The sequence below is a fragment of the Lissotriton helveticus genome, chromosome 4_1, assembly GCF_964261635.1.
Source record: "Lissotriton helveticus chromosome 4_1, aLisHel1.1, whole genome shotgun sequence".
NCBI classification, from domain to species: domain Eukaryota; kingdom Metazoa; phylum Chordata; class Amphibia; order Caudata; family Salamandridae; genus Lissotriton; species Lissotriton helveticus.
The window spans coordinates 1,449,753,157-1,449,777,544 of NC_136063.1; the positions used below are offsets into that span (position 1 = coordinate 1,449,753,157).

A 24,388-nucleotide genomic window follows, 5' to 3' on the forward strand; every position below is an offset into this window, starting at 1 on the left:
AGCAGAGCAGGTAGAGGTCCCAAAGTGTCAGGCCAGTAGTTAGTTCTCCAAAGTTTAGGATTGTTTGCCAGAATAAAAACCTCTGTTTTAGAACTGTTCTGCTACAAGGAATTTCTGGACTTCCACAAAGAGATATTACTCAGTCCGAGCTGGAGCAGGGAAGGGTCGGATGCTGAGCTGCAGAAAGAGAAAAGATGATCTGGTTATCATCTGCGTAGGAAAAAATAGTCAGTCCCAACTTCTCCGCAATGTCTGCCAGAGGCTGAACATAGAGGTTAAAAAGGAAAGGGCTCAAAATAGAGCCCTGCGGCACTCCTGAAGATAAAGTTACTGGATATGATTTTGTGGTAAGGAAGAAGACTTGGAACAAGCAATCTTTTAAGAAAAAGATAAGCCACCTCAAGGCCACACCCTCAATACCTGAGGCTTCAAGATGATCAGCCAAGATGGAATGTGAGACCGTGTCAAATGCCATACTCAAATCTAGTAAAATGGGAGCTGCCAAGCCACCACCATCAAGCTGCTGCCTAGGATATTCTGTGACCCCAAGCAGAGCCGATTTGTCTATGCTTTTTCTTCTTTGTTTCCTGTTGAGACTTTCCTGCATTTTGCCGTCGCCAGGCTGTGAAGGACTTTGCTGAAATCTACAACAGATCTCTGGCTGCCATGCATTCAGATGTTGGTGAGTGCCCAGTGAATGTGCCCAAGCCGGAGACAGCAGTATGGTATTTTACAAAGCGCCACCCCGTTCCAATAGTGCCCCCTGGCATCCTTATTCCAGTTAAGAAAGCGCAGGAAGATCCTGTCCCAAAACTCAAGGCGGCGCAGAATGACTGTGGCTCTTGGACACTGAATGCTTCTTTGGCTTCTGCCCTTGAGACCACTGAGAAGGAGCTCAAGGCAAACATCCCAGGCCAGGACACTGACTGGACAGTGTGGGCCAATATCCCCGCCCTGATCTTGCTACATGCCCCCAGCCAGGTTTGCTACGATGACTGGGAGATACTAAAGGCAACCTCATTCTGTTGGCTACGAACCATACAAGATATGTCTCTGCTTGAGTGTGTAGAGGCTGAAGACACACTGCTCGGCCCATCTGTGGATCCCAGAGTGTTGGAACTGTGAGTCTATAGGCAGACTTTAGGCTCTTCGCCATTCATCCTTCAGCTCTGAGTTCCAAACCCATAGCTAGAGCCACTCAACGATGGGAAGAATTCACAGATCAAAATGTGTTTGATGAATTAATAAACAGAGGTACTGCAGCCAGATCGGAAGCCAGACTGTGATGGATGAAATACATTTTGAATTGTCACGTGAGAGGATAGTTGTTAGTTGATATCTCTTTCCAAAACTTTAGAGAAAATAGAAGCGTTATAGGACAATAAGATGACCAGCAAAGAGGATCAAGACTGGTCTTTTTCAGTAAAGGAAGCACAAGAACGTGTTTCCAGTTCTCAGGAATGTGACCTGAGCTTAGAGAAGCATTAGGAAGATTAAGAATCACGCTAAGGACCAAATTGTCCAGAAGCCTAAGCTTGTATGGGGGTAGAGAGTCAAGTGGGGAGCCAGACTTGATAGTTCCCAGTAATGATTGGAGAGTGGCCAAGTCCAGCCGGAGGCAGTTCCTGATATGTCGAGACTCATCAGAAGAGGAAGCCTGGGAAAGTGTGTCAGCATGATCAACATAAGAGGTAGCAGGGAAGGTAAAGCTACCTTGATGAGATCAGTCTGAATCTAGTTGGTGGTGAATGGACTCTACCTTATTAAGGAAAAACGTTGCTATTTCATTACACTGATGTTGTGTGAGTGACGGAGGAGGCAGAAAAGTACTAGCTGCTGAAATTTCTTTCACCACTTTAAACAGGGTTTTCTGGCAATGTTGGGAATTTGTGATCCTTTCCATAAAGAAGGTGTCGCAAGCTTATATACACAGAGAATGTTATTTTTTCATTGCTGCCAAGTAAACTAACTTAGCCTCTGGCTCTTAGTGCTTCCTCCACTGCCTCGCTAGGACTTTGCAGTGTTTTTTGTCTTGTTTGAGAGAGTCGGTGAACCAAGGGGCAGGAGGGAGCATTCTGAGTTGAGGTTTGGCTAACAGAGGAAGGGTGGAATCAATAGCTTCCGAGAGCCAATGATGCACAGAAATTTGGTCTGGGTCAGGTTGGGATGTAAGGATAGGGATTTTATTTAAGAGCTGTTCATTAAGCACCAACACATCAAGTTTGGACCAGTTCCTTGATTTTTGCATTAAAACCGGTCAGAAAGAAGGGGCTGGGAGGGATTTGATGGTAAAAGGAAATGCAAAGTGATCAGTCCAGCAGAGTTGAATAGGCAGTGCAACAGACAAGGTTAAAATATTGGAAAAATGGGGTCCAAACGGTGCACTGCTGAGTGAGTCGGTGAGGAGTTAAGAAGCCGAAGGCTAATAGTGTTCAGGTCATCTATGAGAGCTAATGCTGATTTATTGTTGGGGTCCTCAAGATGAAAGTTGAGGTCACCAAGCACTTATTAATTGCCCCCCCCGTAGAATATGGGGGCAAGTGGAGTCAGCAAGGACAGAGCCCCAGTTATTAGAAGGCCCAGGGAGGCGATAAATAAGAGCACCCGAAAAGGTGAATTTAGAGGGAAAAGGAATGGGGAAGAGCAAGGCTTCACAGTAAAGAATCTGGAGTTCCCCAATTTTACAATTGTGGAGTTTTGAGTATCTGCCTCTGGATTTGCCTATATTTTTGTGTGGCAATATGGGTAGCCCACCCTCTCTAAACTAATTATCGGCCTAGAGGTGACTATGTAAATCTCTCTATGAATCAATGTTATAATTTTGGAAAATCTATATACTCTGAGTCATTTTTAATCAAGGTTTTGTGCCGCCCTTGCACCACGCAGAGGAGAGCAAGTGCGACGCAAAACCTAAATGAGATTTATCAAGCCACACAAGGCCAGCTTGCATGGCCTTAGCACAGAGGTCTTAAAACTTTTTGTTCTGAACCCTCACAAATAAAATATTTTGAAGTCAGGCCCCCCTCCAAACCTTTATAACAAAGATTGGGCAGAGGTAGGGCTGAGTACAGGGTTGGGCCTTATGAGATCATTTCTGGGTGATAACAACTCCATCAAACAAAAACATAAATGAACTGCTTCCCATAATTTGGCCTGTTACTCCTCGGCCCCAATGCAACTGCACCTGCTGCAGTAATGTTAATCGTGGCCCTGAGTAGCAAGAAATCTTCTCCAACTACATTACACAATGTAGGATGTTTTTAAGGCTCAGGAAAATTAAGTGAATCTGCCAAGAACCACAGGATGTTGGAAGAACGCTGGGACTTGAACCTGGTTCCCCAGTTCCAAAGTCAGCAGTTCTCACTATTAGGCCACATTTCCTCCCTTTCAGAAAAAAATGCACTCCCATGTGTTGTCCCTCCTTTTTGCAGCAATGATGACCGCGGCCCTAATGCTCGCAAGGAAAATGTGCACACATACTTTTTTTAACAGAAAGCCAGAATTGTAATACAGTGGGCCCCTCAGAACCCTGGACCCCTGTGCCGCTGCACCTGCTTCACCGATGATAGCTATTGCCTCGCCAAGTGGGATGTCTCCTCTGCCCTTTGTTAAAAACATGAGCTCCCATATTGCACCATCCCAGTTACTGCCATTTCACTGATGCCTAAAGTAATGTGTCTCCTCTGCTACAATTTTCCTCACCCCATGACCATTACACAGACCCAAAGCAATATTGCCAGAGCAAGTGGCTACTGGGCCCTACTGCAGGTTAGGAAGAATGTTAAAACAGACATGGGGTTTAACTGGTCCCTCATGCCACTGGGGCCTGGTGTCATAGCACCAGCCGCACTAATCGGACCTACATTCTGCGAAGCAGGTTGACTCCGCTGCCCACTCCACTGGGCCATTACTCCTAAGACTGAGATGCAAAGCAGGCTTTCTAACCCTTGTGTAAACCAGATGCTTGAGAAATATATTGAGGAGGAGATTACGATGTCAGTTGGATGCAGTTATTCATAAAGATTAACTGAGCTTTAATGGCCTAGAGGGAAAGCGTTGGTTTTTGAAAAAACAGGGCATGGATTTTTCATTGGGTTGTATTTGAAGTATTTTGTTTTGAGAATGCAGTCTAATGTGAGTTTTGGAAACTTTTTCATGTACCCCTGAGGAAGGGCGATGAAATGCCCGAAATGCATTGGGTTAAAGAGATCTACTATTGAGGACAGTTTATGTACATATCATGCTTCAAAGACAGGCCTGGATTGGCAGATTTGTAGCAGAAGAAATGTTTGTACATATTAATGCTCTACATGTGACAGAAAAAAGTTTTTGAAGAACAAAAAGGATTAAAAGGACTAAAAGGAGTACAAGGAACACAAATTTAAAAATGGACAATGTGTTGAAGATTTTGTAGCATCATGCATAGAGTCAGCTGTGCGTCCGGTTTGGAGTGTACATTCACTCCTATTTTTGATTTGTTCAAATTTAATGTGGTACTGGGGCAGACCACATCATCGGGCTGCACGCAAAAGAAAAAAGAACGGACAAACTTTGATAAAAAAACAAGATAAAAAAAACAGGTGGAATGGTAAACAGGTGTGCACTTGGGATTTTCAATAGATGTAAAACAAAAAAATCTCATCTCTGCCACCTGACAGGTAAATGTGTGCAATAGGTTAATCACAAAATATTAAGAATGCTTGGGAGCCAGTATAAACTTTAACTGGTTACTTGGAGTTTCATGCTGACAAATATTTATTCTTCTTGAGAGGTAATGTGACGGTGTTACCAGGTGAGTTCAGCAATGTCTCCTTTTTAAAGACAATTATAAACATTTTGAAATTGTGTGTTGAGTGTAAATTTTCAATAAATTCTGCCATAACTTTGATACCTAATAGGTGAGGTAATTAGGCTGTTCACTGCTCACATTGAAATCCAAAGTTTTTTCAGAATTCACAACAAGAAATTAACAAATTCGTTCATAGTTAAATGATTAAAGTTTTATTTACTTTTATTTTGGTATTACTTTTATTTTGGTATTCTTCCTATGTGCATTGAGGCCATTTGTATGTCGTTATTCACCTTACATCATGTGATTTGTAGGATAAAGGCAAAAACCACCTAGGGTTGCAACTTTATCCACAGACCTGCGTGGTGTCACATTTGGAAGTGAAGAAAGCCCAAAAAGTTGTCGAACTGTGTCAATTACATTAGTTCACCCTGATTTTACGTGCTCCACATGGGCCATGATGGAGACAAAAAGAGCAACAATTCAAAAATAAAGAATTAAAAAGGTTGAGTCAGGATTAATATTCACCAGCAAGAGAGAAGGCATAAGGTTTATGAGAAAATGGAAACAACACTACAGAAGGTAATTACCATTCTTCTAGTGGATTCCCTTTGTCACAGATGCTTCATCATGAATCACACCTATAAACTCATCAACTCATCATGCCAACCCAGTTCATTATGCACCACAAAACTCTCCAGAACAAGCGTGACTCAATGTTGAACTTCACATCTAAGTAATGGTGCTTGAACATGTCTGAAAAGAGATCAGAGGAGCTTCTAGGCACATTTTAAGGACAGGCCCTCATGTAAGAAATGATATAATATTTGGCGGGCAAGCTCCTGGTTTGCTAGCAGGTAAAGGTTTTTGATAAATACAGAGGTCCATCTAGAAAGTGCCTACTTCCAATTGGTACTGCGTTTCTTTCTTTAAGTCATATAAAAATTGGAAAACTAGTCAATAACTATAAACTACAAGTATAAGCTCAAATCTCTCTTACGTTTGAATCTAAAAAGCCACTCCTCATGGACAGGTGAGGAGGAGAATAAAAAAGCCAGTAGTTACATCTTTTGGTGAGAGATGAAAGTCTGAAATGAACCTAGGCAGAAAAGAAGGCTTTGCTCTTAGTTGCGCTCCACTGTAGAAAAAGGAAGCGTACAGAGGGGGAGGACAACACCTCTTTTAATGTCCCCATGACACTCAGGGTAGAAGTTCACACACTTTGGGGGATATTCTCAAGAACGTGTGATAATTATCACAAAATAAGCATAACACAACTTTGCACATCGCTGTTTATCGCGACAAAAGAACACTGTGTTAACGTTGTATTCTCAACCCAGCAGCACCATGCTATAGTCTCACAAAAACATGCCAAATGACCGCGTTAAAATTAACGTGATGCCCAAAAATGCAAAACACGAAAAAAGTTGCGATGCCCCAAATCGCGATACAAAAATCAGCGATAACCAGCGGCAGGCCTGTAATTCCCATGCGACATGCGGGAAAATCACTATAAAAGCAGAACAAAAAAAATAACATGTAGCACTATGGATGGACCTGGACCGAGTGCAGAGGACAACACGAACCCCACAAGCCCCACAGATGACCAGCAAGGAACCTCGGGGTTGGGGAAGGCCAAGGAGAAGAGGAAGACGCGGTTCAGTCCGCAGGAAAACAGGATCATCGTTACGGAGGTGATTGAACACTACCAACAACTGTTCGTCACCTCCAACGTGTCATTGGCAACAAAGACGTAAATGACAGACCATCTCGGACCACGTGAATGCAGTTGCAGCGTTGAGGAGGACAATAGAAGAGGTCAAGAGGCGCTGGAATGATGTGAAGGGCAAAACCAAGAAGAAACTCGATGCCAACATGAAAGCAACAACGCTGATTGGAGGTGGGGATCCAGCGGTTGGTACCGTCAGCCTATGGACAATGATGGTAAGGATGCAGAGGATGGTTGTTCATTTGAGCCTGTATTGGGCAGTGACATCCTCTGGTGTTAAGTCTGTGAGGCTGGTGCGTGTTCTGAAGGTCCTCTGTCTTTGCCTGCGCTGCCTCTGTGGTAGTCCCGGGGGGGCGCAGGGTGGGTCGAGGGAGTGGCGGGCCTCGGGATGGCGACAGTGAGAGTTGTGGCCCTCTTGGGGCTCCGAGCTGCATGATCAGTAGCTCCATGGCATCTGCTGTTCTTCAGGTGTGGCTCTGGGCTGAGCTCCCTTTTATGGTGCAGGTTGTCGTCCGACTTAACACCAGGTAAGAGCAGGTGTTAAATCCCTGCTGCTAACTCGCCTTATAGCATGTTTTGGGATCTCATCGCTGATCTGGCTGGTCGTTGAGAATGTTGTGAAGTGGTGTTGTCGCGGCTTTTTGCACGGGAACACCTACTGTGCATATCATTAGCATTTGTTGCCGGTGTCATCTGTGGCGATGTTTTTTGCAGCTGCTATCGCAGGAAAACTGGTGATATCGGCTGTTAGCACCAGCTTGTGAATGGGGCGATAAATTTATTGCCACTTTGGCTGTGATAAAGTGCCGCTAACTCGCCGATAAGTCCTTGAGAATATGCTCCATGTAAATGAGGAGAACCTGTAAGTCAGTGTCGCTGCTCCGCTATGGCGAAGGTGTGTCACCCCGTTGCTTTTGAGCAGTGCAAAGTAAAGGAAATATAAAATGATAATACCTTTGAGTTATTATCATTTAATGTTTCCTTTGCAGGCAGGCGGGTCGGCGGGCGGCTCTGCTCTCAGAGATTGTTATCAATATTAAACCTCAGGTCCTTAACTTTAGGGACCGGAGCAGGTAGAGGTCCCAAAGTGTCAGGCCAGTAGTTAGTTCTCCAAAGTTTAGGATTGTTTCCCAGAATAAAAACCTCTGTTTTAGAACTGTTCTGCTACAAGGAATTTCTGGACTTCCACAAAGAGATATTACTCAGCCCGAGCTGGAGCAGGGAAGTGTCGGATGCTGAGCGACAGAAAGAGAAAAGATGATCTGGGTATCATCTGCGTAGGAAAAAATAGTAAGTCCCAACTTCTCCGCAATGTCTGTGACCTGAGCTTAGAGAGGCATTAGGAAGATTAAGAATCACGCTAAGGACCAACTTGTCAAGAAGCCTAAGCTTTTATGCGGGTTGAGGGTCAAGTGGGGAGCCAGACTTGATAGTTCCCAGCAATGATTGGAGAGTGGCCAAGTCCAGCCGGAGGCAGTTCTGATATGTCGAGACTCATCAGAAGAGGAAACCTGGGAAAGTGTGTCAGCATGATCAACATAAGAGGTAACAGGGAAGGTAAAGCTACCTTGATGAGATCAGCCTGAATCTAGTTGGTGGTGAATGGACTCTACCTTATTAAGGAAAAACTTTTCTATTTCATTACACTGATGTTGTGTGAGTGACGGAGGAGGCAGAAAAGTACTAGCTGCTGAAATTTCTTTCACCACTTTAAACAGGGTTTTCTGGCAATGTTGGAAATTTGTGATCCTTTCCATAAAGAAGGTGTCGCAAGCTTATATACACAGAGAATATTATTTTGTCATTGCTCCCAAGTAAACTAACTTAGCCTCTGGCTCTTAGTGCTTCCTCCACTGCCTCGCTAGGACTTTGCAGTGTTTTTTGTCTTGTTTGAGAGAGTCGGTGAACCAAGGGGCAGGAGGGAGCATTCTGAGTTGAGGTTTGGCTAACAGAGGAAGGGTGGAATCAATAGCTTCCGAGAGCCAATGATGCACAGAAATTTGGTCTGGGTCAGGTTGGGATGTAAGTATAGGGATTTTATTTAAGAGCTGTTCGTTAAGCACCAACATATCAAGTTTGGGCCACTTCCTTGATTTTTGAATTAAAACCGGTCAGGAAGGAGGGGCTGGGAGGGATTTGATGGTAAAAGGAACTGCAAAGTGATCAGTCCAGCAGAGTTGAATAGGCAGTGCAACAGGCAAGGTTAAAATATTGGAACAAATTGGGTCCAAACGGTGCACTGCTGAGTGAGTCGGTGAGGAGTTAAGAAGCCGAAGGCTAATAGTGTTCAGGTCATCTATGAGAGCTAATGCTGATTCATTGTTGGGGTCCTCAAGATGAAAGTTGAGGTCACCAAGCACTGATTATTTGCCCCCCGTAGAATATGGGGGCAATTGGAGTCAGCAAGGACAGAGTCCCAGTTGTTAGAAGGCCCAGGGAGGCGATAAATAGGAGCACCCGAAAAGGTGAATTTAGAGGGAAAAGGAATGGGGAAGAGCAAGGCTTCACAGTTAGGAATCTGGAGTTCCCCAATTTTACAATTGTGGAGTTTTGAGTATCTGCCTCTGGATTTGCCTATACTTTTGTGTTGCAATATGGGTAGCCCTCCCTCTCTAAACTAATTATCGGCCTAGAGGCGACTATGTAAATCTCTCTATGAATAAATGTTATAATTTTGGAAAATCTATATACTCTGGGTCATTTTTAATCAAGGTTTTGTGTCGCCCTTGCACCACGCAGAGGAGAGCAAGTGCGACGCAAAACCTTAATGAGATTTATCAAGCCACACAAGGCCAGCTTGCATGGCCTTAGCACGGAGGTATTAAAACTTTTTGTTCTGAACCCTCTCAAATAAAATATTTTTAAGTCAGGGCCCCCTCCAAACCTTTATAACAAAGATTGGGCAGAGGTAGGGCTGAGTACAGGGTTGGGCCTTATGAGATCATTTCTGGGAGATGTTTTCTGTGCTGCATAATTCACAATAAATGTGAGACTTATTAAATAACAACTCCATCAAACAAAAACATAAATTAACCAAAAAGGCTCTGCTACCCATAATTTGGCCTGTCACACTCCTCGGCCCCAATGCAACTGCACCTGCTGCAGTAATGTTAATCGTGGCCCTGAGTAGCAAGAAATCTCCTCCAACTACATTACACAAGGTAGGATGTTTTTAAGGCTCAGGAAAATTAAGTGAATCTGCCAAGAACCACAGGATGTTGGACGAACGCTGGGACTTGAACCTAGTTCCCCAGTTCCAAAGTCAGCAGTTCTCACTATTAGGCCACATTTCCTCCCTTTCAGAAAAAAATACGCTCCCATGTGTTGTCCCTCCTTTTTGCAGCAATGATGACCGCGGCCCTAATGCTCGCAAGGAAAATGTGCACACATACTTTTTTTAAAAGAAAGCCAGAATTGTAATACAGTGGGCCCCTCAGAATCCTGGACCCCAGTGCCGCTGCACCGGCTTCACCGATGATAGCTATTGCCTCGCCAGGTGGGATGTCTCCTCTGCCCTTTGTTAAAAACATGAGCTCACATATTGCCCCATCCCAGTTACTGCCATTTCACTGATGCCTATAGTAACGTGTCTCCTCTGCTACAATTTTCCTCACCCCATGACCATTACACAGAGGCCCAAAGCAATATTGCCAGAGCAAGTGGCTACTGCGCCCTACTGCAGGTTAGGAAGAATGTTAAAACAGACATGAGTTTAACTGGTCCCTCATGCCACTGGGGCCTGGTGTCATAGCACCAGCCGCACTAATCAGACCTACATTCTGCGAAGCAGGTTGACTCCGCTGCCCACTCCACTGGGCCATTACTCCTAAGACTGAGATACAAAGCAGGCTTTCTAACCCTTGTGTAAAACAGATGCTTGAGAAATATATCGGGGAGGAGTATACGATGTGAGTTAGATGCAGTTATTCATAAAGGTTAATGGAGCTTTAATGCCCTAGAGGGAAAACTTTGGTTTTTAGAAAAAACAGGGCATGGATTTTTCATTGGGTTGTATTTGAAGTATTTTGTTTTGAGAATGCAGTCTAATGTGAGTTTTGGAAACTTTTTCGTGAACCCCTGAGGAAGGGCGATGAAATGCCCGAAATGCATTGGGTTAAAGAGATCTACTATTGAGGACAGTTTATGTATATATCATGCTTCAAAGACAGGCCTGGATTGGCAGATTTGTAGCAGAAGAAATGTTTGTACATATTAATGCTCTACATGTGACAGAAAAAAGTTTTTGAAGAACAAAAAGGATTAAAAGGACTAAAAGGAGTACAAGGAATACAAATTTAAAAATGGAGAATGTGTTGAAGATTTTGTAGCATCATGCATAGAGTCAGCTGTGCGTCCGGTTTGGAGTGTACATTCGCTCCTATTTTCGATTTGTTCAAATTTAATGTGGTACTGGGGCAGACCTCATCATCGGGCTGCACGCAAAAGAAACAAGCATTAGAAATGCAATCGGGCTCTGATTTATTTGAGTTTGAGCTAATGGCATTGTAAATGCCAATGTCTTTTTGCCATGTGTTATGGAGTGTGTGCATGTGGTGTGTAGTGGAAGTAAGTTGGTTGAATTGTAATTTTACCAATGGTGGCATGCTGTGCTTTATATGAATATGTTTAAAAGTAAAGTGTACCATACTGCGATTGCTTGGTGGAAAAGTGCACTGCCGGCTGGAGGTGTGTGTGCCTGGTGGAAGGGTGCACTGACGGCTGGTGGGTGTGCGCTTGGTAAAAGCGTGCACAGATGGATGATGGTTGTTGGTGTTTGTGCATGGTGAAAGCATTCATTGACGGCTGGGGGTGTGTTGTTGTGTGTGTTGTTTTCTGTGTGCTGGTGAGTGTGTGGTGGTGAGTCTGTGGGGGTGAGCCTGGGGATTGAGTGTGGTGGTGAGTGTGTTGTGTTGAGTGGTGACAAGTGTGTGGTGTTGAGAGACTGAGGTGTGTGGTTTGTGGTTTGTGTGTGCGTTATGTGTGTGTGGTGTATGTGTGTGTGGTGTTTTCTGCACACTCACACACTGCCCCGTAACATTCACACACTGCTCACCCGCACACTCCCAATGTCACCCTGCATAGTCACACACTGTTTACCCTGCACACTCATTCTGCACACTCACACAATGTGCACCCTGACACGCTGTCTCTGCAGTCACTCTGCACTCACTGTCACTCTGCACTCACTGTCACTCTGCACTCACTGTCACTCTGCTGTCACTCTGCACTCACTAGTCACTCTGCACTCTACAGTCACTCTGCACTCACTGTCACTCTGCACTCACTGTCACTCTGCACTCACTGTCACTCTGCACTCTACAGTCACTCTGCACTCTACAGTCACTCTGCACTCTACAGTCACTCTGCACTCTACAGTCACTCTGCACTCTACAGTCACTCTGCACTCTACAGTCACTCTGCACTCTACAGTCACTCTGCACTCACTGTCACTCTGCACTCTACAGTCACTCTGCACTCACTGTCACTCTGCACTCACTGTCACTCTGCACTCACTGTCACTCTGCACTCTACAGTCACTCTGCACTCTACAGTCACTCTGCACTCTACAGTCACTCTGCACTCTACAGTCACTCTGCACTCTACAGTCACTCTGCACTCACTGTCACTCTGCACTCACTGCCAGAATGAAAAAAGGTTAGATTTGCAGGCCTTGCCCATGCATTGCATGGCGGGGGATTCTCCCCTGAGGGTGGTGCCATCGGCTTCTATATACAAACTGTACATGTATGTGACTCAACAAAACATGTGTATTTGAAGCAAGTTTAATAATGAAAGTACATTCACACCTTCATTACAACAGTGCATCGTTTAAATTATGTTTCCAGTAGTATAGGCGATCTAACTCGAGAACAAGGAACTAGAGCGCACTGCCTCACACATTCCATGTTGCAATCCAAGTGTGAAGGAAAACAACTGACCCCATGCAGACAAGGCCAATTTACTTGGATTGTTTCACATTGTAAGGATTTAACACCATATGCTCTAGTTCTGGTTAAATATCTGTGCTGAGAATTTCTGGACATAAAATCTTGAAACATGGCGTGATATGAACAATACATATATGCAGATGTAAATAGTGTAATATGCTATTTATTGCCGCTGCTGAGTGTCGAGCAGGGCCTTGGCTCATGGAAGGCGAAGCCTCGGATGGGTCATAATGCCCCTCCCCCTCAACAATATTAATAAATAACATATTACACTAAGCGGATGTTCACATATAGTTTGTGTCTGCATTTCATCTGATGTGGTTAGAAACAAAGAAATTTGATAGTAATCAGAACACAATGGTTTAAATCAATGCAGTGAGATCAGATCTCCATTACTAGGCCTTGTGAGTGGGGGAGGGGTTATTTCCATTTGTAAATTCTAGAAAGCAACCTGTGAGTAATTAAGCATTGTTTTCTAAATTCGCCTAAGCCATACTGTAGTAATAAACCTCTGACTCCGTTTTCGATTGGTAAACTTGTTCTAAATAACCTTAGCAGGCCACATTTATTTTTAATTGCCTGACAAATGCAAAATGTAATATGCAGCTTATTAGCAATTAGTGGCAAGGGAGTGGCAGCATGACCCACTGGAGGAATCATTAGTTCCAGGGAGGGGCCATGGTAGGTAAGAGGCAAACTCATTCTTAAGTGAATGATATTCCTCCAGCCTTCCGTCAACAGTGAAAATATTGAACAAATTACACTATACGCATGCGTATATATAGTATAAATATATTTATTCTTTAGGGATTTTAAAAGGCATTGCTACTGTCATTCTGGTATTTTATTTTATTTTATTTCTAGAAAAAGAATTATTAGTCTGGGTATGTAAATATATCTGTTCCAAAATACATTGGCTGTTGCTATCAGTGGGCTAACGTGGTGCAGCGGAAATGGGAATGAAAGGGGCACTTTTAAAATAATATACAAAATAAAGCAACCATCTCCCTTCCCGTCCTGTGCATTTCAGTGACACTGGAAATCGAGGGGCTTACTTACAAGCCCCTTTGCGCCGCCCGTACGTCACTTTCCCCATATTAAAAGTGACGCACCACGGCGTAAGAGGTTTGTACATACGCTGTTCGAGCAGTCCACCAGTGGGGCTGAGGCGGGGCGCGCGCTCCTCGCCTCTCCACAGTCGGACCTCTCGGGCGCCATATCTCATGTACGCAGATCCCACACTCGAGGAACTCCCTCCAAAAATATTTCCCCGGAGCAGCAGCAGCAAAAAATAAAAAAAAGAAAGAATGAAAACATTATGTAACATTATGTGAGCGCTCCTCCAGTCACGGCATTCCTTCTAGTAAGCTTTGAGACTCGATGCCAAAATAACACTGGCGAGTTAATAACAAGAACTGGAGCCGTAGCCGGGGGCCGGTGACCAGAACCGTCACCGCCGCCGCCGCCACAGCCCACCACAGCCCGGCGGCAAAGGAGAGAGCGGAGTGCAGCAAGCGGTAAGCGGAGATCGTATCATCACTCGTCCCCGCCACAACCACCGCTAACTGTCCGCCGCGCCCGTTCTCCCGCCAAGCAAGCCAAGCGGTGCAACTCGGTGAGCAGTGAACGGCCCCCCACCTGTAGCTACCTGTAGCTGCCGGCAGCATCACAGAAAAGGAAGCTGCGCGCAATGAGCGCTGCAGATTTGTGAACGCGCCCGGCCAGCTGGATTCACTAACGGAGGCACCCTGACAGCTCCTAATTATAATTAATGTACTTCTTTGCGCGAGCACGCACGAAATATGCCTCAAAATGGCGGAACAAAACTACATTTACCCTATCACTTCAAGCCTATTAAAAAGAAAACACAAGGAAGACGAATCACTGGCCACATGACATAAAACGCTAAGGAATGTCTGGAATTTCTCTCTCCAAGGCCCTCTTCTTCTTTTTTTTCTCCTTTAACATTAGTTCTCTAACTCCTCCCCCAGGGGGAGGAGTCCGAGCCCTAAAAAGAACGGACAAACTTTGATAAAAAAAAACAAGATATAAAAACAAGTGGAATGGAAAACAGGTGTGCACTTGGGATTTTCAATGGATGTAAAACAAAACAAGCATTGGAAATGCAATAGGTCTCGCAATAGAATAGTTAGACATTTTTCTTTTTGCAAATGGAAGAGTGGCGTTGCGTGGATGAGTGGCGTTGCGTGGATGAGTGGCGTTGCGTGGATGAGTGGCGTGTGTGAGTGGCGTTGCATGTGTGAGTGGCGTTGCGTGTGTGAGTGGCGTTGCGTATGTGAGTGGCGTAGCGTGTGTGAGTGGCGTTGCGTGTGTGAGTGGCGTTGCGTGTGTGAGTGGCGTTGCGTGTGTGAGTGGCGTTGCGTGGATGAGTGGGGTTGGAATGCAATAAGTATCGCATTAGAAAAGTTGTAGTTATTGGTCTTGTAAATGACATAATTTATTTATTTTTGCGATGTTAAAATTGCTATATTGATGGCTTTGTCATTTACAATGCCAATAGTTATAACGTTTGCAAATGTGACACCTATAGCATTTGGAATGCAACATGTTTAGTATTTATGTGACTTATATGGCAGCTCTGGTCGTTATGCTACATCTCTAGATAGTTTTATCTTCCGCAAATGTGACACCTATTGTAACACAATATGTGTTGTGAGGGTGAGTGAGGGTGAGGGGTTGAGGGTGAGGTGTTGAGGGTGAGGGGTTGAGGGTGAGTGAGGGTGAGGGTGAGTGAGGGTGAGGTGTTGAGGGTGAGGCGTTGAGGGTGAGTGAGGGTGAGGCTGAGGTGTTGAGGGTGAGTGAGGGTGAGGAGTTGAGGGTGAGTGAGGGTGAGTGAGTGTGAGGGGTTGAGGGTGAGTGAGGGTGAGGATGAGTGAGGGTGAGGGGTTGAGGGTGAGTGAGGGTGAGGGTGAGTGAGGGTGAGGCTGAGGGGTTGAGGGTGAGTGAGGGTGAGGCTGAGGGGTTGAGGGTAAGTGAGGGTGAGTGAGAGTGAGGGTGAGTGAGGGGTTGAGGGTGAACGGTTGAGGGTGAGTGAGGGTGAGGGTGAGGTGTTGAGGGTGAGTGAGGGTGAGGGGTTGAGAGTGAGTGAGGGTGAGGCGTTGAGGGTGAGTGAGGGTGAGGGTGAGTGTGGGTGAGGGTGAGTGAGGGTGAGTGAGGGTGAGTGAGGGTGAGGGTGAGTGAGGGTGAGTGAGGGTGAGGCTGAGTGAGGGTGAGGGGTTGAGGGTGAGTGAGGGTGAGGGGTTGAGGGTGAGTGAGGATGAGGGGTTGAGGGTAAGTGAGGGCGAGGGGTTGAGGCTGAGTGAGGGTGAGGGTGATTGAGGGTAAGGGGTTGAGGCTGAGTGAGGGTGAGGGTGAGGGTGAGGGGTTGAGGGTGAGTGAGGGTGAGGTGTTGAGGGTGAGTGAGGGTGAGGGTGAGTGTGGGTGAGGGTGAGTGAGGGTGAGGGTGAGTGAGGGTGAGTGAGGGTGAGTGAGTGTGAGTGAGGGTGGGGTGAGTGAGTGTGAGTGAGGGTGAGTGAGGGTGAGGGTGAGTGAGGGTGAGTGAGGGCGAGTGAGGGTGAGTGAGGGTGAGGCTGAGGGGATGAGGGTGAGTGAGGGTGAGGGGTTGAGGGAGGGTGAGGGTGAGTGAGGGTGAGGTGTTGAGGGTGAGTGAGGGTGAGGAGTTGAGGGTGAGTGAGGGTGAGGGTGAGTGAGTGTGAGGGGTTGAGGGTGAGTGAGGGTGAGGGTGAGTGAGGGTGAGGGGTTCAGGGTGAGTGAGGGTGAGGGTGAGGGTGAGTGAGGGTGAGGCTGAGGGGTTGAGGGTAAGTGAGGGTGAGTGAGGGTGAGGCTGAGGGGTTGAGGGTAAGTGAGGGTGAGTGAGAGTGAGGGTGAGTGAGGGGTTGAGGGTGAACGGTTGAGGGTGAGTGAGGGTGAGGGTGAGGTGTTGAGGGTGAGTGAGGGTGAGAGGATTTTTGTTTTATTTATCACAATGTTTTGATCCCCTTTACTTTTACGGTTGGCAACTGCTGATGATGATACAGTGGGGAGTCAAGCGAGTACCAGTTTGACACATCCTCCATGGTGGTTGCTCCCGTGAGGCGTTGCCAATCCCCCTCCCCCTTTTTTCACTAGAAAAGGGTTGAGGGACGGTGAAGTACAGCACCAGGGATTAATGGGCACACACACATATGGCTTTAGGAATGTATAGTTCAAAGTAAATGTGACAATAGACACTGAACCTAGTAGTAGGAGCTAACACATCCACTACTAGGCTTATCTCAATTTATAGAAAGAAAGGGATAGTTCACCTTGCAATAAGGTCAGGCACATTGTTCAGAGCTGCCTGTGCTGTACCTGCTCCGTGTGTGAGGGAAGCTTGCACTGCTGCTGTCGGTGCTGTACCTGTTCCATGTGTAAGGGAAGCTTGCACTGCTGTTGCCTGTGCTGTACCTGCTCCGTGTGTGATGGAAGCTTGCACTGTTGCTGCCTGTGCTGTACCTGCTCCGTGTGTGAGGGAAGCTTGCACTGTAGCTGCCTGTGCTGTACCTGCTCTGTGTGTGAGGGAAGCTTGCACTGCTGCCGCCTGTGCTGTACCTGATCTATGTGTGAGGGAAGCTTGCACTGCTGCTGCCTGTGCTGTACCTGCTCCAAGTGTGAGGGAAGCTTGCACTGCTGCTGTCGGTGCTGTACCTGTTCCATGTGTAAGGGAAGCTTGCACTGCTGTTGCCTGTGCTGTACCTGCTCTGTGTGTGAGGGAAGCTTGCACTGTTGCTGCCTGTGCTGTACCTGCTCCGTGTTTGAGGGAAGCTTGCATTGCTGTTGCCTGTGCTGTACCTGCTCTGTGTGTGAGGGAAGCTTGCACTGTTGCTGCCTGTGCTGTACCTGCTCTGTGTGTGAGGGAAGCTTGCACTGTTGCTGCCTGTGCCTCACCAAGATTTGTGTAAGTAAATGGAGATGGAGGGAGAGAGTTGGAAGAGAGAGTGAAAGAGGCAGAAACGTGGAGAGTAAAAGAAAGAGCGAAGGAATCTGTAAGCTGAGAGATGTGGCATAACAGAAGGCTTGGTAGTGCGGGCACTGCTGCTTGGGGTATCTGCGAGATTTGTGTAAGTAAATGGAGAGGGGGGAGAGAGTTGGAAGAGAGAGTGAAAGAGGCAGAAACGTGGAGAGTAAAAGAAAGAGCGAAGGAATATGTAAGCTGAGAGATGTGGCATAACAGAAGGCTTGGTAGTGCGGCACTGCTGCTTGTGGTATCTGCGCGATTTGTGTAAGTAAATGGAGAGGGGGGAGAGAGTTGTAAGAGAGAGTGAAAGAGGCAGAAACGTTGAGAGGAAAAGAATGAGCGAAGGGATCTGTAAGCTGAGAGATGTGGCATAACAGAACGATTTGCAGAAACGTGGAGAGGAAAAGAAAGAGCGAAGGAATATGTAAGCTGAGAGATGTGGCATAACAGAAGGCTTGGTAGTGCGGGCACTGCTGCTTGTGGTATCTGCGAGATTTGTGTAAGTAAATGGAGAGGGGGGAGAGAGTTGGAAGAGAGAGTGAAAGAGGCAGAAACGTTGAGAGGAAAAGAAAGAGCGAAGGGATCTGTAAGCTGAGAGATGTGGCATAACAGAAGGCTTGGTAGTGCGGTATTGCGGGCACTGCTGCTCGGGGTATCGGCGCGATTTGTGTAAGTGGGTGACTGAAGCAGAGTGGGTGAATATATATGTCTGATGCTTGTCGATGTCTGATGCTTGCATGTCTGCTGGGGTGCAGGGTCAATACAAGTCAAGCTGATGTCCGCAAGCACTAGCGTTGCCAATAGGTCTCGCAGTAGGAAAGTTGGAGCTATTACAATTGCAAATAACAATGCCTTTTTTTTTTGTTTTCATTTTCAAAACATAAAGGGCTTTGTCATTTACAAAACCAATAGCTCCAACTTTCCTACTGCGAGACCTATTGGCAACACCAGTTCACGTATCTGCATGTATAGCGCTGAAGAATATTCCTGAAGTGTTTGCAGTGAACAGCGCTTCGTTTAAGACCTCTTCAGTTCAAAGTTACGTATGTGGCAGTAGGGAACAGAGGGCTACGTTCTACAAGCTCCTGTCGAAAAGCGCCCACAAGACAAAAACTACTTCAAGATAACAAATATAATAATTATGCGGTATTGCCATAGCTCCTATGCCCAGAGATTGCGGCTCCTAAGCACGGGACAGAAAGGGGTGATGAAAATACATGGCAAGGAGAGGGGTGAGAACACAGGGGTGGAGGGGGCCGCAAGAGCAACACAAGACACACATGCAGGGTGAGAGCAGCACAGGACACAGGGTGAGAGCAGCATAGGACACCGCATGGGGTGAGGACAGAACAAGACACACATGGGGTGAGGACAGCACAAGACACACAGGGTGAGATCAGCACAAGACACACACAGGGTGAGAGCAGCAAAAGACACATACAGGGTGAGAGCAGCAAAACACACACACAGGGTGGGAGCAGCACAAGACACACACAGGGTGAGCGCAGCACAAGACACACACAGGGTGAGCGCAGCACAAGACACACACAGGGTGAGCGCAGCACAAGATACACACAGGGTGAGAGCAGCACAAGATACAGTGGGCAAGGGCAGCCGAAGACAAAGAGGGTAAGGGCAGCAGAAGACACACAGGGCAAGGGCAGCAGAAGACACACAGGGCAAGGGCAGCAGAAAGCACACAGGGCAAGGGCAGCAGAAGACACACAGGGAAGCAGTAGACACACGGGGAAAGGGTAGCAGAAGACACGAAGGGCAAGGGCAGCAGAAGACACAGGGTTAGTGCAGTACAAGACACAGAAGGGAACGTTTGCCACACAGTAGTTAATATTGGAGACAAGGAGGTAGCCCATTCAGGTGGAAACCCAATCTTAATAAATAATCAATGAGGAAACTGATCAACATACCCAGAATCACAGTGTGACCAAGCCGGTGGTATAATATAAAGCAAGCTTTGGGAGTAATTGGTCGTCACGTTTGTGAATAAACAGGAACTTAAATGTCAGTTTACTGTCTACATGATTAACCAGTATCTTAAAACAGACTATTTAAAGTCTGCCAACGAGATGGCATTGTAGACACGTGCAAGTTAGGGGGAGCACTGGGAGAGCCGCATATCTGCTGCTTTGGCCGATGGAGGTTCGTTGTCCGGATAGAGGTGACTGATTAGCCCGTGGGGCGGAGGCAGAAGACCGCCCGGGGGAAGCGGGGGCTGTAAGTTGGACAGCTGGGGTGGAGGTAGTGAAGGGTCCGGTTGCAGGGCAGATGGGGGGGGGAGGGGGCAGGCAGTAGCCATAGGGGACCCTTGCGGGCAAGGGGAGGGGAGGACCTGGACGTGGTTGGGAAGCAGCGGTGCACGGGAGCAACAGGGGGGGAGTACTGGGGGGCTTGCAGGAAGGGACGTATGCATGAGTTGGATAGTCTTCATGCCTTTCATCGTTCTGAGGCCGGTTGGGTTGGTTACAGTTTCTGCGGTCGTTCGGGAGACATGGCGAGGGAGGTCAGGCGCTGTCTGGGAGGGGTGAAGGGGTGTATTGCAATGGAGGATGCGGGGAGGGCCGAGGGTTATGGGTGCAGGTGGTGCCGGATTGACCCGGAGTCAGCGTTAATTCGGAGAAGGCAGCAAGTTTTCTAAATAATTGAGACTGCAAAGTCATGGCAGCAAGCTGAGATGCGGATAGACGTGATTAAAAAACAAGACGGAGGGCATTGCTGTGGGGAGGGGGTGGAGGAGAAATGCACACGGCGGGCAGGGGAGGGGGCGGAGCGGGGAGAGCGGCATGTGGGTGTGAAGAAGCCGGGGCCTTTGAAGTGAAGCTAAGCTTCACTTCAAAAGGTGTCGGAGGAATGCGGCTGAGGGAACAGACGGCGATTGCGGCTGAGGGAACTGATGTGCACGCGCTTTTAAGCTCAATGCACATGCGCATTGAGCTTAAAAGTCACGGGCACTGCAAGGAATCGCCACGATTCCTTGCAACTTGGTTAAAGACTGTTTAAGCCGCAATAGTCTCGCAAGCTCGATGCGCATGCGCATCGACAGGCGAGACCTAAAAATCTCATCTCTGCCCCCTGAAAGGTAAATGTGTGAGGTTAATCACCAAATATAAAGAATGCTTGGGAGCCAGTATAAACTTTAACTGGTTACTTGGTTCATGCTGACAAATATTTATTCTTCTTGAGAGGTAATGTGACGGTGTTACATGGTGAGTTCAGCAATGTCTCCTTTTTAAAGACAATTATAAACATTTTGAAATTGTGTGTTGAGTATAAATTTTCAACAACAATCCCTGGGCAAGATGGCCGCTAGTGGTATGCAGTGAGTGAGTCGCACTCTCTCCTCCTCCCTACCGTGGTTCTAAATGGTGGTATCCCCCTTATACGCTGCTGAGTCGGGTTACTACGATTCTCAAGTTTTCAAGGACAGGAGAGCGTACGAAGTAATACCGAAAAAGCACCCCAGCAGAATTTTGTTAAAGCAAGTACTGTCCCGTATACGGAGGAAGGTGGCTGGTGTTGCCAGGTTGATTTTGAGAACCTGGTTTAGGATGCCTCCCCCCCCTATAGTAAAAGGGACTGAAGCGAAAGATGGAAAAGGGGGTACCAAAGGCAATGACGCCCAGAGAGATCCGACCCTTAAAGAGAGAAACAAAACGGACTCAAGGAATCCTTTAAGCGGTTTTCAAAAAGGGGCCGCTGGCTACAAGAGAATAACGGCTAAGAAAAATGGCCCTGACGCCGCCGTGGTTACCCCGAGGAGCCGGGAGCAATTAGTAAGCTCAAATCAAAGGAAGGTGTTTTGCGCCAACCTACAGTTGCAGAGAGCTTCGCTAACATACCTGTAGGCAGCGGGCTAAACAGTAACAATGCCGAGAGTCTGTTTGTGAGAGACGATCGTAGTGCTGCCATGGATTCCGAAGCTGGAGCAGTGGTTGCTAGCCAACATGGAAGACCGACGAAGATGAAGCTGTCAGTGTCAGTGCCTGCAACAGCTACAGCACGGAGGTCAGAGAAAGCGCCTGATCCGATACCGGAGGAAACACAGGATGAGACAGCTAATTCGGACAACAGACCGGCGGAGAAGGCAAGTGGGAGTAAGGGGCAGGCAGATAGCGTTTCAACGCGTACTGGGCTGCTCAGTGAAAGTGGAGAAAGCGGGAGTATTGCTGAGGTAGCTGAAGGGGCAGTGCCGAAACGCCAGATTTCACTGAAGGGAAATGCAGGGGCGCCATGCACTGTGGAGTTATCGGCCGATCCGAGTACCTCAGACTGGGCAGAAATCATGGACCTGGCAAATGGTTTCGCCAAACTAGGGGAAGAGACTTCTGCTTTAGTTGAAGTTGGTACTGGCAATGGCGCTGTTTCCCCAGATACATTTTTTTCGGTTAATGAAGACTCCCAGTCCCAGTCTGTGCCCTCAGGTGAAACAAGTTTTGATGAGTCCACTGGTATTGATACAGGCAGTAGTTCTCCGGCTCAGAGAAGTACGCAGAAGAAGCGACTATCTAAAAGAAAGCCTTCTTCAACAGGCAGCACCACTGACCCCTCAAAAAAACTAGCTTGGGACTACTCTGCTACCACCTTATCATTTATGGAACAAGAAAGCCCTGTCCTGTCGACCGGAGCTCAAGGTTCAGCACAAGCACCCCAGCCACCGGTCACGCTGGACTTGCTATTTAATACGTTGAAACTAATGCAGTCTGAGGCTAGGGGAGAAAGTAGGAGAGCAAGACAGGAAGCGCGGAAAATCCAGAATACGCTAAGGAAAATGAGTAAAAGGCATGACGAGGTGGTGGAGAGGGTTTCACAGGTGGAGGAAAGAACTGGCAGATTGGAAGACGAGCTGGGAAATCTGAAAACGTATAAGCAAGAGCACCAAAAGGTGACAGAAGACGTTAACTGGAAGCTGGAGGACTACGAAAATAGGCAGCGCCGCAACAACATTAGACTTTTAGGAGTGGCAGAAGGGCTCGAAGGGGAAGACCCTAGAATGTTTGTGGTGAATCTCCTAAAAAGGGGCTTTCCCGGAGTTGGCAACCTGGCAATGGGAAACGGAGATTCAGAGGGCCCATCGTTTTCCGTTTGTAGCTAAAAGGGGGCAAGCGGGGGCCCAGGAGGGGAGACCCAGAGCATTGTTGATTTATGTAGGGAATTTTCTATTGAGACAGCTTATACTAGATAAGGCCAAACCAGAGCTAAACGCGTATTTAACAATGTTACTTTTTTCGAAAGGCCGGATTTCTGCCATATCACAGTCGAGCGCAGATGGAGACTGAGGCAGCTGATTTCCCCCATCCAGGCCTTGGGTTCATAGGCTTATTTGTTGTACCCTGCCAAGCTGAAAATAGTTACCAAAGGCCAGGTTAAAATGTTTTTTTCTGAAATCAAAGCAAAGGCGTATAAGGTGGAGGCTTTGGGGTACAAGGAGGAGTAGCTAAGGGGGTCTCTCAGGGGCGTGAATAGTGGTAGGGAGGGGGTGGCGACGGCTGCTTCCCTAGTGTCCACACATAGGTCATGTGTGACCTATTTGCCTGTAGGGGAGGGTGGGGGAGGGGTAGCGAGGGTGGGGTTCAGGGAGGGGGAGGGGAGGTCTGGGGGGGGAAACAGGGCACACGTTGCACACACAGAGTTACAATATGAAGCTACAGGTACAGGTACAGGGCTTATTCACTCGGTGGCAGGGGGAAATAAGAGAAAAATTTGAGAAATGGAATAGAGAGTTGGTACCAATACTAGATGTTTTTTAATGGCCTGCCGAATTATAACAGTGAATGTCTGTGGTCAAAATGATCTTCAGAAGAGATTACGTGTATCAGCTTTTTTGAAATCAATGTATCCAGATTTGATTTGCCTGCAAGAAACCCACGTGGAGGGAGGAAAGGGATATTTGTTAGAGCAGTTGGGTTTTAATGTACTAGCATATACAAAACAAGGTTCAAAGACCCGTGGGGTAGCTGTATTAGGGAAAGGTAGAGACTGTATAGTTTATAGGAAAAAAGAGGATATATGGGGGAAGTGGGTCATAATTGAGGTAGGCTTTAGAGGGACTAAGTTTACGTTGGTCTCGGTGTATGGCTCGACAGGCGATGACCCCGACATATTTGACTTCTTGGATCAGGAGTTACCAACCTGGCCCGAGCCCATTATATGCTGCGGGGACTTTAATATCAACCGTCCTTCTGGTGTTGAGCTACAAGAGAGACAGGGGTATAGCGGGAGGAAGAAGAGGGTGCACAGGGCGGTAGTAGATATGGCACTACATAATGCTTTGTCCGATGTCTGGGCAAATCTCTACCCTCAGGTGGATGGTGACACATTTTTTCTGCTACACACAGAATAACGGTAAGACTGGATTACTTTTTGATCTCCAACTCCTTACTTGCAAGCTCACAGGTTAGGAAACTGCCCCGCCTGGTCTCAGACCACAACCCCCTAATCCTGACAGTTAGCTTAAGCGGGATAATAAGGAAACTTTACAGTTGGACATTCGAGAGAGCTCTCTTAAAAGATGTAGGTTATTGTAGGCATATGGATATCTGGATTAAGGAGTTCTGGAGTATTAACAAGGGGAGCACTAGTATTGGTAATGCATGGGATGCGTTTAAAGCTTGGATAAGGGGTGAGACACTTAGTTTTACAATGTTTAGACAGAAAGTGGAAAGAGAAAGGGTTGAGCAGCAAGTTAATTCCCTTTTAGCTGCAGAGGAAGAGCTGGGTAGGTTAATTGTGAATAGATGCCCCCTGGATCAACAGCTGTTGGAAATTGTGGTATTAAAGGCAGAAATAGCGGAAAATATTGCTAATAAAATAGCAGCAAATTACCTGGCAAGGAAGGAACAGGCTTGCGAGTTGAGTGAGAGAGTGGGGCATATTCTTGCTGTTAGAACGAGGCAGAAGATTGCTGCAGGGGA

General features: G+C 46.9%; 1 protein-coding gene across 1 annotated transcript; it reads left to right on the forward strand.

Moving 5' to 3' along the window:
- The first annotated feature begins 666 nt into the window (after window positions 1–666).
- Window positions 667–1,125, forward strand: LOC144827550 (von Willebrand factor A domain-containing protein 5A-like). Its single transcript, XM_078685812.1, has one exon. It carries the CDS (start codon window positions 667–669, stop codon window positions 1,123–1,125), a length of 459 nt encoding a protein of 152 aa, XP_078541938.1.
- Window positions 1,126–24,388: the final 23,263 nt, after the last annotated feature.

Coding starts and splice junctions, on each gene's coding strand:
- LOC144827550 (XM_078685812.1), top strand. CDS start 667: ATGCATTCAGATGTTGGTGAGTGCCCAGTGAATGTGCCCAAGCCGGAG.